The sequence below is a fragment of the Chelonoidis abingdonii genome, chromosome 3 (assembly GCF_003597395.2).
Source record: "Chelonoidis abingdonii isolate Lonesome George chromosome 3, CheloAbing_2.0, whole genome shotgun sequence".
Lineage (NCBI taxonomy): Eukaryota > Metazoa > Chordata > Testudines > Testudinidae > Chelonoidis > Chelonoidis abingdonii.
In genome coordinates, this window is record NC_133771.1 from 133,033,044 (window position 1) to 133,047,347 (window position 14,304).

Genomic DNA, 14,304 nt, shown 5'->3' on the forward strand with positions numbered 1-14,304 from the left:
TTCACACAGACACCAATTGATCTATATTAATATAAACATAATAATCATTAATAAAACATTATATACTCATATGTACAGCCACCCCTCAACCACTAGATTGTAAAAACTCCATCGTTTCACTCCAAATTTGAGAAAATGTTTGGCTGAAAGGAGGAACTAGCCATTGTACCCTGAAGGCCACCAAATGGAGCCTGTGGTGACCCACCCTAGCAGGCGACTTCTGCAGCTACCAGCCCTACATGGAGGCCACTCTTCAGGTCTCAGGACTCAAAAAATGATGTGATTTAGTAAAGAAAAACCCCAGCATAATGCATATGTAAAAGGGCAGGGTTACCATGGGAAACCTACTTTGGGGCATGTACGATCCCAACAGAAGCCTGGCATCAGTGTAATTTTTGGCACGTCACTAATGTATTATGTACACGTGCACTATGTACTCATTCTACAGCAATCTTTTACACGTGATATTTTGAAATTATATAAGAGTTTTGGCTTAAGAAGCAATTTAATTCCCTTGTTTTCTTCTTTAGGTTTTCTCCAACTCCCACTGATGTCAATGACAGGACTGTAAGTTACTTCAGTGTGAGCTGGATCAGGCTCTTTGTCCGGGGCTGTATCTCTCTCTACAGGTGACTAGGGAGGAGTCAAATGTTGTTCACTTGATCCATAAAAGACCTACTAAAAGGTAGTCTGCACCTGTCTCTATCTGCATACAGCTTTACATCAAGAGAGAGAAGAATGGCAAACCATAGGAAGAAATTCATTGATTTGGTGGATAAGGCAATTGCTGTTGGTGACACAATGGACCGTGATGATCTGCTTTTTTCTTACAAGGGGATTCTCTACCCCACAACTGTGTGCAGTCCTGAAATATTCAAGGCTCTTGAGTCCTTTGAAGCCAGGCAGGAGGATGTGATCCTAGCAGGGTATCCTAAATCTGGTGAATATAATTTGTTTGCTATAGAAATATAAGGTGTAATATAATTATAATAACCAGGCTGTAGTTAAAACTGTGAACGAATTGTTACAGTTTATGTTAAATATCCTTGGTTAGGAAGATATGGCAATGGGAATTATTCATATGAATGAGAGAAACAAAATGACTTATGTCATATTCCTTGCCAAAGAAATGTCATTGCTATTGTTATTGTCAATGTTTTGGTTAAAATTTTAAATGCACAGGTTAGGAAAATCAAAGTAATGGTTTTCACAGCAAACTTTACTCACTTCTGTGGTGCATATACATTGTTTTGTAGTTGTTACATTTGCAACATTTACGAATATGTATTTTTCCATAAAATTTAGCATTTGGTTTCTCATGCACAACGTTCTTTAGTTCCTTTTAGTTTCATCCTATTAAAAACATTGCAGTTTTCTGAAACTTCTTGAAAAATTGAAATGTTAGGATTGTGAAATCATGGAAAGTGAATTAGTGACTAATTCTCCATTAATTCTTGTAACTTTTTCTTTCCATACATTTCACTCAGTCCTAGTTGGGTGATGAAACTGAAAGTTATTCTGTATGAAACTTTAAAGGCTAGAATTTATTGCCACAGGAAGTCACTGAAACAAAGAGTTTATGAAGATTCAAAAAGGGACAGGACATTTACATGGAAGACAAGAATATCTAGTTATCATAATTATGATAAAACTTTTGGATGAGTTATTAAATTTGATGATTAAGGGCTTAAGCCAATCTCTAACTATTAGAGATGAGAATTAGATTTAGCATGGGAGGCAGATTATCCCACATCTACTCTGCTGGCATTTCTCCCTAGTCTTCCAAAAATTCCATGGGTGTGGGGGTAATTGTCATTAATGCAACAATAAAGATTGAGAAATCCAGCACCCAAATGTCAGGAAATTCAAGGCTAAGGGTGAGAACTCACTCTATGCTCTCTTACACTTGATGCATCAAAATATCACTTTCTATTAGATAGTTTTACAAACTGGAGTTCTGTGTACAACTTTCCCTACCAGTATAAGAAGTTACTATACAGCAGAGTCTTCAGACTTGGCTAGATTTTTAAAGTCCCAGTCAGGTCTTCAGAAAACTTTCACTAGAAAAAAGAAGAGGAAAACGTCTCTTATAACTAATCTAGAACTACTAAAATAGGTATAAAATGGGTCTCTATTCTCCATTCTGTTGGTTTCCAAGCCTAATTAAAATAGATGTCAGTGGTTTTAATAATTCCCATATACTGCTTCTACTGTATAAATGTAACCAAGAACAGAAGTTAATGGAGCTAATTCAATCCTGATGTAACATCACTGACTTGGAGTCACATTAGGGATGGATTTGGCTTAACAGGAGTTTGACAAAGTAACAACAGGATTAGTTAGAGATTACAATTCACTGCAGAACCAGAATATTTCTTGTTGATTTTGATTAGTATTCCTCTATTATCTAACTGAATAATTCTGTACATCTGAACTTCATGTATGGTAAGTGTCACACTGCTGAAGCTGTGTGCATCTCTGTCTCCTGTCTAGTCTATCTCAGTGCACCTGTTGTTCAGGTGTTAGGCTTCGTGCCCTTACCTGTCTCAGGTGTTGAATTCCACAACTTCCCCACCCTTAGATGGGGATCAGGATTCAACACCACATCTATGCCAACCACCTATTACTATGCAGGTCCAACTGGAAACCTGAATTTCTTCCCTTTGGGAGCCTGAGACCTGTGATATAGTGACCAACTGCCTTCTTAAAATCAGTGTGTTTATTTGCAGTAGAATAAGCATTAGAAAAAAAATTTCAAAACAACAATTTATATGCAAATTTAGCCTCATGTTATTTTTCATGTCACTACAAGCTGTTAGATAGGCTTCTCTTCCATTACAGGAAAAGAGCAGACCTTAATTATGCTCTTTTAGAAAGCCCTGGAGCTCTTGCTATCAAGTCTGGTCCCAGTTTGTCTTCTAGGTCCCGACATAATTTATTTAACTCCTTGAAGCGCATTGATTTTTCATGTCCATTAGTTAATACACTGTGTACAAATCTTTCCAATTGCTGTATATACATTGAAATCTGAGAAATTATTTTTCCCCAAAGGTTTTTAAACCAATTCTGTGTATTTTTAAGGTACCAATTGGGTTGGCCAGATCTTAACAGACTTAGTAACAACATCTGCAGAGAATAATGAAGATGAAACAAATAGCCTGAATGATGAGGAACTGGAAGAATTTCCCTACCTTGAAGTTGGAGATGCTGAGAAATATCAGGTGGGAACTGAGTACCAGATCTTCAAAGATATTTAGGCACCTAACTCCCATGGAAATCAATAGGAGTTAGATGCCAAAATTCCTTTGAGGATCTGGGCCTGAACACTTACTGAAACTGCTAAGACGTACTGTTTCACAAATAATTGATGACAACATGGTATGTGAAATACCCATTGCAAAGGAAGGTCTCTGTCCAACTACAGCAATTGCTGTGACTAGAATAGATCCTGTATGTGCCACTAAATTCAGGGGGAAATGCTGGTAAATGGGCAGTCAGAAAGAGATGAGGAGGACACAGATTAATAACAATTACATGAGACAGTTATGAAAACTCAATAATATATTATTCCAAAAACGGCATAAGGTGGAGTTCCATGCAAAGAAAAATACAAAAACCATGGAATAGAATGGAAATGCAAGAGCTGGGGCCAGACCCACAAAGGTTCTTAGGTGCTGAAGTCCCAATTTTAGGCTCCACTGTGATCCACAAAACTCCTGATTAGTTGCCACCTAACCCTGTAGGTGCCCAAACTCACATGCCACTTAAATTTTTGCGGTAAAAGTTCTCAAGGCACGTATGTTTCTGCCTCTGGGCATGTGCACAGCGACCTCCCTAAGCATCCAGATGTCTATCTTCCTCACTAATTCCTCTGCAATCCACAAACTGGGGAAAATAGGTGTTCCTCTGCCTAGCTGGTGTGCTGAGTCCAATCCAGTAGGCATGCTCAAGAGGCCACTCAGCTCTACCCGAAATGGGCAGTGGAGAAGAGAACCACCTTCCTTATACTCTTTAGCCCAGCATATGGTGAGAGACCACTGGTTCAAGTCCACCCTCTACTGGATGAGTAGAAAGGATCTGAACAGAAATCTGCCACCTCTCAGGTGAGTGCCCTGACTACTGAACTATGGGATCTTCTGGTGTGGACCTCCTTCAATCTCTCCTACAGATGTTGTTCCACTTAATTGACTAATTGAATATTAATTAGATGAGAAAAAGAGTGTCACCACATACTCCATGGATTAAAGCACTCACATGAATGGTGGGAGTTTCTTGTTCAAATCCATTCACCTCATCAGGCGGGGGGGAGTTGAATCAGGGGGGCGGTGTCTCTCTCATATCCTCAGTGAGTACCCTCACCACTGGACTAAAGATTAAAAGGAAGATGTTCCTTTTCCTCCTTGTTTCCATCCTGCACCCCCACCCCAGTTGTTTTATGTACATCTGGGTTCTCAGTACAAACTTTTTGGTGGCCTCAGAGTGTGGCCACCAGCTCTTGCTAGTGGCCACCCTCACACTTTTCCCTAAAATACTTAATTAACTTTAGGAAAAACAAATTAATTGCACATATACATGTCCTAATCATTGTTATTTATTTATTGCTAGCTAGTAAGCCCATTGTGAAAAGTGATATTAATGAACATACAAGTATCAGTTTTCACAGCAGACTTACTCAGCCCTGCCAACCCTGGGGACAAATTAAGCCCTGGATGGGGTTCAAGGGAGGCAGCGAGGGGATGGAGCCTGAAGCCCCACAGCCCTGGGGCCTGTTGCTGCACAGCTGGCCCCCGAAGCCCTGGGGCCTGAGCCTGCCACTGCGCCACCCCAGAGCTAAAGCCCAAAGCCTGAGACCCACTGCCCCCGGGAAGGTGGGGAAGTCACTGGGTGCCTGCTCCTCCAGCATTGTGCCCCATGTGTCTCCAAAGGGGGGCAGGGCCCAACCCCTGTTCGTGGCCCCAGCAACCAACACCAAGGTGGGGCATCTAGAAGCAACAGGAAAGAGAAAGGGCTGCTACTTTCCCACATCTCCCCCAGCCCAGGAGGCTGTGGCTGCAAGAAAAGCCCCTGGTGGCCGCATGCTGCCATGGTGGCCACATCTGAGAAATGGTGACTCTGAGCACACATACCAGATCAAGCCCACCATACTGTCAAGCTATCTGGAGTGTCTCAAGCGCATGAGTCCCACCCTCAGGGCACACTGTTAAGATTCAGGGCACAAACCTAAAGCTCATTGTGAACTCTATACTTAGATTTCACCAACCAGCTATCAAGTGTGAATTTCTCAAGCACAATAACAGCCTTAATATAGTGCCACACACAGTCCCCGTGGGCACTCCAGTCTATCTGGCCACCTAGGCAAGCTTGCCTTTGTGATACATATCCCCTAACCCTAAAAATCACAACAATATTCAGATTACTCCCAGTCCCAAAGGACCAGTCATTTACCCCAGGTCAGTTGCACCTTAGATCTCACACCAAAGAGAACTCTTGTACTTAATCCTATAATGAGCTATCTAAAGACTTATTAACTAAGAAAAAGAGATGAGAGAGTTATTTACAAGGTTAAAGCAGGTAAATGAATTACAGACTTAGGTTCCAAAAGGTGTAGACACTTCTACAATAAGCAAGCTCTATATGTCCTTTGGATCTAACCCAGGCCAAAAACTGGGGATCTTTTGCTTATGTTTAGTAATCCTTGTCCCTCAGAGTCTAAGCAGCATAAAGATACTGTCTTCGTGTCAGGGATGTTTATTCCCTTCCTTCAGAGTGCAGGTTAATGGGACAAGTTCACATGCATGTCTCCTGTTCATGGATGGGGGAGCGGGGGGGCGAGCAATCAACAAAGTCTTTGTCCTCTGATGTTCCACAATTGTTTATCTGGTGTCTATGGGCCTTCTTTTGCTGTGCAGGACATAATGCCTCTTGTGGCAGACTAGTATTTCACACGTGTAATATTTCTCTTCTGACTGTGGGGTTTTAGTTTCAGAGCAAACACTTTTACCATTATCGAACAAACAAATATTACCGTATAATATGGGATACAGATATTATAAGTAAGATTAATATAGGAAGCAACTTACAAGAATTTCATAATGTCTAAACACTAAACTCTTTTATAAACCTAATATCAATTTTAACAACATGAACACACAGGTAAGCCAGACTGGTTTCCAGTTGTGCATTTGTCAGTGTTCAGGTGAGGCATAGGGGCCTTGGCATGAGCTTGCACCTGGTCTGCCAGCATCATATGTGACTTAGGCAGAGAAGTGCCTAAGTTTGTGGATCACTAGCAGAGATAAGCACCTCCCTGTAGCCCAGACTTAAGCACTATATCTGAGGGCTTAGCATACACCTTCTTACCTGTGTCTCCCATTGGCTAATTTAGGTGGCTCCTTCCCAGCATTGGCTAATTTAGGTGGCTGTCTCTCCCCATCCATTGTATAGGGAGCCTCAGCTGTCTAATTCAGGCTTTGTGGATCACAGTGTGGTTCCTGTGATTTTCTAGGGACCTAAAAATCAGGTGATAGAATACTGAGCATCACAATGACTAAGTCCCTTTGTGGATCCAGGCCTGGGTGCTTAATCCTAGATGAAAAACTTGTTGCACCAGTACCAGGCTGATTCAATCCATCACTGCTCTGCTGCTCACCGCCTCCAGTCTGTGTATTTGTTAACATTTTCATTCATGTACTTAGTATTTTTTCTGATGTGAGCTTAGTGCTTGTGAAAGATTAAGTTCATTTATCCGGAAAAGAGATACTGCTTCTGCAGAGTTAGTGAGAGGCTCTCTGTGCTCTGTTGCCAACATGTCTTAGTCGCGACCTAGAAGAGCTAACTCTAGAGGTGATGGAGTAGCTCCATCCCCAGTGCCTATGCAGTTCTTGGCCTTTTTGCTGAGACTGTGAACAAGGATGCCAGTTACTGATGGGGACTCTTCGAAAGATACAGCCAAGAGGAGTCAGAGCTCAGATGCTTGTCCTGAACTTTCTGGGCTATCCCTTTTTCCTAGGTGCCCCTCTTCTCCTTGTCCCATCTTTCTCTCCCCCCTCAACCCAACCAGAACCACTTTCCTTCTTCTGGTTTCCAACTCCCTCTCTCTTAGTCTCAACTGACCCCCGCCCGCATCTTTATAACTCCCCCTTTTGACCCCAAACAAGGTCTTTCTGTGCTCATCTTCCTTTTTCCTCATTCTCCAGTTAGATTCTGTTCCTTATTTTTAGATGTGTTCCATCACGTAGGGGGAAGTGTGCAAACATATTTCACTTTACCTGTTGGGTACTAGCCAGGTCTACACTCAGGGGTGTCTATAGATTAGAGACACTGGTCCCAGAAAAATCACAGAACTCCTAAGACATGAAAACTGCTATCAGCTCAGCAGAGCTTTCCAAAGCAGTTGATATACCAGCAATGGGGTATTTTGGCATAGGGTTACAGAAAATGTAATGTTACATTAATTGATTTGTCTGCTTTTCCTCTTCTTTCAATTTGTATTAAAGCGGATGGAGAAATTACCTTCTAGAAGAGTTATATTTACTCATCTCCTGCCACACAATCTACCTGAGTCTATCTTCAAGAAAAAAGCCAAGGTGAGTGCTCATTTAAATGTCAGTAGAATTTTCAGGCCACGTTAGACTTCCACTGTCATTTTAAAATCTACATCATAAGTACCAAGTGCTCAATATGGCCACATTTAGGGCCTAGTCCTGTGGTACAGCATAGCTACTTCACATCACATTACAATGAAGTCTGAGAGTGTATCCAGCCCCATAAGGATCACTCAGTAGAAGAGGGATCCTCCAGTGATAGAGGAATTGCTACACAGTCTACTGTGGGTGGTCTCTTATTTTGGTGCCACTAGTGGAGGAACTTTGATGAGGGTGGAGCTAGAGTACCACCATTTATTTTTTCCAATGTGACCTCTGAATTTGCCCCTGTAACTTTTAATCCAGTTTATTTTAAGAATATTCACTAACCCAAAGGGGCAAAGGAGTCTTGTTTCACACAAAGCACATGCAGATAGTGTATAATTAATTTGTGGAGATCAGGACAAGCACATTTAAATGAATGTGGCCAATGATCTTTGAAATCTAATGAGGAATAATGAAAAAATTGCATCCTCTGCCTATAGGATTAAATTATTATTTCTGTGCCTAATATATGAGGCCCAAGAAATTAGCAATATTATAATTACAAATTATTTTTCTGATACTGCCATTTTGCTACGTCTCGCTCCAGAAATATATGTTAATTTTCTAGGTACTGGTGCTTGTTCGAAATCCCAAAGACGTAGCTACATCTTTTTACCATTTTACCAATGGCATGTCTCCACTTCCCTCTTATGAGACCTGGGATGAGTTCTTCACAGCTTTCATGACTGGAAAAAGTACTGTTCCTTTTTTTACCTATCCCAATTATTCAATGCGTAGACTACATTTGAAAATATGGAATTTGTAACCCAGAATCACTATGCTTTTTCATTTTATCACAAAAATGACTAGGTTAATAGAAGGATCTTTAAAAATTCAGACAATCTTCTTTTAAAAGGGGCTCGTTGTAGGAACATGTATCATTTTTATAAATATCCTTAAGGATGAGGAGGAAACAGCCTCATGGGAGCAATCTAGAGTTTATAAGGAAGTCCAAGTTGCTGACCCAGGCTTTTGGGCCCAAGGCTAAAGTTCTATGTACAGAGTGAACTGGAACTTCCCTCTCCCTTCACTGGTAGGTAAGGATTTTGAGGCAGATCTCTCCAAAGAATGTCAGGGGATACATTTTTATTTCCGTGGAAGGGGCAATAGGGAACCCTTTAGCTAGGGAACCCTTTCCCCTTTGTTTGCAAAGTCCACAGATGTGACTTTTGTTTTAATCTGTCCTGCCACAAATCAGTTTATTAAAAGGTGGCTTTCTATTGTTGGCAAATTAATAAATAGCAAATACATTTTTAAAAATATCACAGTAAATAACCAAAACCATTCAAACCAGGCAAAACAACCTAGCTGCATCTCTTGACTTATTTTATAGTTGAGGGATGACAATTAATTTCCAATACAAAGAATTTGAGGAATAAAAGGAACCTAGATGCTTCTAAGTAAAATTCCTAAAATTCTGGTAGCTCGAACTGGATTAAATCCTATTATGTCTTTAGTGGGCTAAGTAAACATCAAGTTCTAACAGTCTTCTTCAAGAGTGTCATGAGACTATGCTGCCTGGCAGAGGGGTCAGTCTGAAGTTTAACTATCAGTCTAGGTTTTAAGAAATATACTCAGTCTTCAGCCATTATTTATGTTAATAATTATTAATTTATATGATTCTTTGGTGTCCTCCAGTGCCTTGGGGCTCCTATTTTGATTATATTTATGAATGGAGCAAGCATGTTGACGATGAAAATGTTATGACCATAACCTATGAAGAACTGAAAGAGGTGAGGTTACTGAAGAAGTGTTCAGGTAACAATTATACAGATTGTCTTTTGAGTGAACTCCAAAGCACCAACAGTTTACCATATGAAATAGAGCTAGCCAAAATGTTCACCTATTTGATTTCTGATATTTTTTTGCTGAAATTTCAATGAGAAAAAAAATGGAACCACTTTTTCATGATTTCCTCCTGCTTTCTGATCAGCTCTAGTATGAGCCAAAATCTTTTAAAAGCCTAATTCCCAAATAACTGACATGCATATCCCTATTTGAATAGGCATTCAATTGCATAGCTGCGTACAGCCAGTATATTGTGACCTCAGCTATGTAGAAACTAAGTCTAACAGCTTTCCTCACACTGGGTGCAATTCTCCTCTATACAGAGGGCCAGCATAAGATCTATGCACCACTTCAGTCACACTTAAGCCCTCTAAACACACTACAGGAAAGTATCAAACCAGTTGCTGTAAATGGAAATGCCACAGAAATAAAACAATGCATTTTATTTGAATAACATCTGTCCTCTCTCCAGAACAGGGCTTTGGCAGTGAAAAAGATAGCTGAATTCTTCGTGTTGCCCTTGACTGAGGAACAGCTTCAAGCGGTTGCAGATAGGAGCAGCTTCCAAGCTATGAAAGAGAATGCCCACAAAACTCATGGTGCATTTGGCAACGTTCTTTTCCGCAAAGGTGAATTCCTAAAAAGTTCCAAAGACGCAACAACCAGTCTCCCAGCACCTTTGGCAAATCATCTCCTACTTCTTTTTTGCAGACATAACACTAGCATTTATTAACAGCAAATGCATTTTATTTTCATTTGAAAAATATTTGAAGACCAATGTTGCATACAAATTAACATTTCATCAGAAATTCCTTTTTAAAGGAGAATGTCAGAAAAAATCCTTTAGCTAACTTTGGACACCTGCCTTTGGACATTTGTATTCCTTACCATCTATACCTTTTGCCCTTGCCAAAGCTGACCCTCTTGAGTTTGGGGTGAGGAGAGACACAGAGTGGGGGTATTTAGCAATAAGTTGTTTCCTACCCTACAGTCAAACGGATATAGGGCCAGCTGCAGAGCTTGGATGGTACTGGGGAGCCAAAGTGGATATTTTCTTTTTTTTTTTTTTGGTCTTAAAGTTAATCCAGTTTGCATCAGGGTGTGTCTACACTGCAATCAGAGGTCTGACTGCAGCTCAGGTAGGCCTACTCATGCTCACTTTAATTTAGCTAGCATGGGTAAAAATAGTAGTGAAAATGCAGTGGTACGGATCCAGGCATGGGCTAGCAATAAGAGTATGTATAGCATTGCAGCTTTGTATTTCCACAAATACATTAGCAGCAAGAGGAACACCAAGAACAGGGTAGGCCTGTTACTCAATGAGGGGGAAAAACAATAACCAAAATATGTGGAAATGGCAGAAGTACTAACAACTTTTCTGTTTCAGTTTTCACCAAAAGTTTAGTAGCAATTGCATGTCTAACATAGTGAATGCCAGGGAAAATGAGGTAGGATCTAAGGCTAAAATAGGGAAAAAACAAGTTAAAAATTACTTAGATAAGGTGGATGTCCTCAAGTCTCCAGGTCCTGATGAAATACACCCTAGAATACTCAAGGAGCTAACGGAGGAGATATCTGAGCCATTAGCAATTATCTTCAAAAAATCATGGAAGACAGGAGAGATTCCAGAGGACTGGAAAAGGGCAAATATAGAGACAATCTATAAAAAGGGGACTAAGCACAACCTGGGGAATTATGGACCATGCATCTTAACTTCAGTACCTGGGAAGATAATGGAGAAAATAATTAAGTAAACAATTTGCAAGCACCTAGAAGATAAGATGATAAGTAAAAAACAGCAGGGATTTGTCAAAAACAAATAGGGTAACAAGCCTGGTGGGTGGCGGGAAGCAGTAGATGTAGTATATCTCTGACTTTAGTAAGACATTTGATATTGTCTCACATGATCTCCTCATAAACAAACTAGGGACATACACCCTAGATGAAGCTACGATAAGATAAGGTGACCAGACACCCCTATAAATTCAGGACCATCTCGATATTTAGGTGTTTATCCCCCATCCTGACTGATCTTTGGTTGGGACGCAATTTGTCCCAATATTTCGTTCTGCTGGCAGCACTGGCCTTTTAAAATTTATTTATTTATTTATTTTTGCTGCTCCACTGGCAGCACCTGCCCTCCTCCACCCTCCCCACCATATGTCTCGATATTTTCTCCCTCTCATCTGGTCACCCTACTATAAGGTGGGTACATAACTGGTTGGAAACGCATTCCCAGAGAGTAGTTATCAGTGATCCATAGTCAAGCTGGAAGAGCATATCAAGTGGGGTCCCCCAGGGATTGGTCCTGGTTCTGTTCAGTATCTTCATCAATGATTTAGATAATGGCATAGAGAGTACACTTTTAACATTTGTGGATGATGATAAGCTGGGAAGGGTTGCAAGTGCTTTGGAGGACAGGATTAAAATTCAGAATAATATGGACAAACTGGAGAAAAGGTCCGAAGAAAACAGGATGAAATTAAATATAGACAAATGCAAAGTACTCTACTTAGGAAGGAACAATCAGCTGCACATATACAAAATGGGAAATGACTGCCTAGGAAACTGTACTGTGGAAAGGGATCAGGGGGTCATAATGGATCACAAGCTAACTATGAGGCAACAGTGTAATGCTGGTGCAGAAAAAGCAAAGATCATTCTGGGATGTAAGAGCAGGAGTGTTGTAAACAAGATATGAGAAGTAATTCTTCCACTCTACACTGAGCTGATACATCCTCAACTGGAGTTTTATGTCCAGTTCTGGGCATCAAATTTCAGGAAGGATGTGGACACATTTCAGAAAGTCCAGAGGAGAATAACAAAAATGATTAAAAGTCTAGAAAACATGACGTATGAGGGAAGATTGAAGAAACTGGGTTTGTTCAGTCTGGAGAAGGGAGGACATGATAGCAGTTTTCAAGTACGTAAAAGGCTGTTACAAGGAGGCGGGAGAAAAATTGTTCTCATTAACCTCTGAGGTTAGTACAAAAAGAAATGGGCTTAAATTGCAGCAATGGAGTTTTAGACAATAAACATTCTGAAAAACTCCTTTCAGGTAGTTAAGCACTAGAATAAATAGCCTAGGGAGGTTGTGGAATCTCTATCATTGGAGGTTTTTAAGAGCAGGTTAGACAAACACCGGTCAGGGATGGTCTAGGTAATAGTTAGTCCTGCCATGAGTGCAGGGGTCTGGACTAGATGACTTCTTGAGGTCCCTTCCAGTCCCATGATTCTATGATTCCTGTCCTTTCTCTTGGGAGGCCATAGTACATTACTGCTGCTGCTGTGAATACTAGTCTCACTGTCATCTGTTAAGGGGAATTCAGACAAGTAATTCCCCTTTATTTGGTCAATGATGCTTCACAAAACTGTACTGTGTAAAGTCCTAGTAATTACTTTATTTCCTTAAATTAGGTGCTTTTTCCTTTTTATGTGCTATACTGTATTAGTCAAAGAAGCTTAATGAGATAGACTATATTATAGCAGTTTTACACTGGAGTAATTCCACTGACATCAGCAGTATTACACTGAAGTAACACTGAATCAGGCCTTGTGTTTAAAAATCATAGCAACACACTCCAGTCAGCTAAAGTGATCAAAATGGCTGATCTTTAGAAAAAAAAACAGGAATGCTAAATTCCTCATTTTCAAAGTTTTGCTACATGTGTTATACAGACTAATACATACATAAATGTTGCTTCTTTGTAGGTAATGTTAGTGACTGGAAGAACCTTTTTAATGAAGATCAGAACCAAGAAATGGACAAAAGGTTTGAAGAACGCCTAGCAAGAACTAAGCTGGGAGCAAAGATAAAATATGAGGTGTACTGCAAAGACTGAGAACTAAGAAAACATTGTAAAGCAACAGTTCCCCACAATTCTATCAGATCAGTTGCATTACATGCACTAGAAAAATAGATCAAGTGATTCAAACTTCTCTGAATGTTTGTAAATGATCACAACTCTCCAGCTCTCTTTACAGTGACAGCAGATTCTCAGCATGCTTAGACTGCATACCTTTATTCAAGGCTATTGTAATCAGTCATACCCAGACCAATACTACACCACTGCTCCAGTACATATCACCTGGAAGAACCTCTCTTCCCCGCTACCTTCTTCCCCCCCTACAGTTGTCCCATCTCACCCAACTCCACCAGTTTTGCTAAAATATTTAACAGCATTTGGTATGTGAAGATATTTTCAAAAAATGTTTTAAATGAGGAATCTTCACAAAGGGATTTCTATCAAACACAGGGCCTGATTCAACCCCAGCTCAAGTCAGTACAAATCTTTCAATAAGAAGACCCATAATAAGCATTGCTCAAATGGAAGGAGAGAGAGAGTAGTTATTAAAATAAAGGGAGCATAATATTTTCTTAAGGCTTTTCATCTTTCTGAAAATAGAGTCTTGTCTGGGTCTGAACGGATCTGGGAAATTTGTCTGTAGATTTATGGTCCAATTCCCTGCTGGTGTAAATGGGGGAAACTCTATTGGAGTCAGAGGCATTGTGCCCATTTAGTCCCACAGAGAATTTCGCTATTAGTATCTGAAAATACATTAGCTTGATTCTCCTCTTGGTTGTACGGGTGTCAATCAGCAGCAGCTCCGTTGAAATCACCGCACACCATACAACATAAACACGAACCCAGGGACCTATCCTTGCAACAAAGCCTGATGCCAGCTCTGTCCACATATCTATTCAAATGACATCATCATAGGACCTAATCACATCAGCCACAACATCAGGGGCTCGTTCACCTGCACATCTACCAATGTGATATATGCCATCATGTGCCAGCAATGCCCCTCTGCCATGTACAATGGC

General features: G+C 40.4%; 1 protein-coding gene across 1 annotated transcript; it reads left to right on the forward strand.

The window, feature by feature from the left end:
* Window positions 1-738: 738 nt before the first annotated feature.
* On the forward strand, window positions 739-13,318 carry LOC116825455 (sulfotransferase 6B1-like). The gene is made up of 7 exons (XM_032781494.1): window positions 739-940; window positions 3,082-3,221; window positions 7,497-7,586; window positions 8,257-8,383; window positions 9,327-9,421; window positions 9,949-10,105; window positions 13,188-13,318. Exons 1-7 carry the CDS (start codon window positions 739-741, stop codon window positions 13,316-13,318), a joined length of 942 nt encoding a protein of 313 aa, XP_032637385.1.
* The last annotated feature ends 986 nt before the right edge of the window (window positions 13,319-14,304 follow it).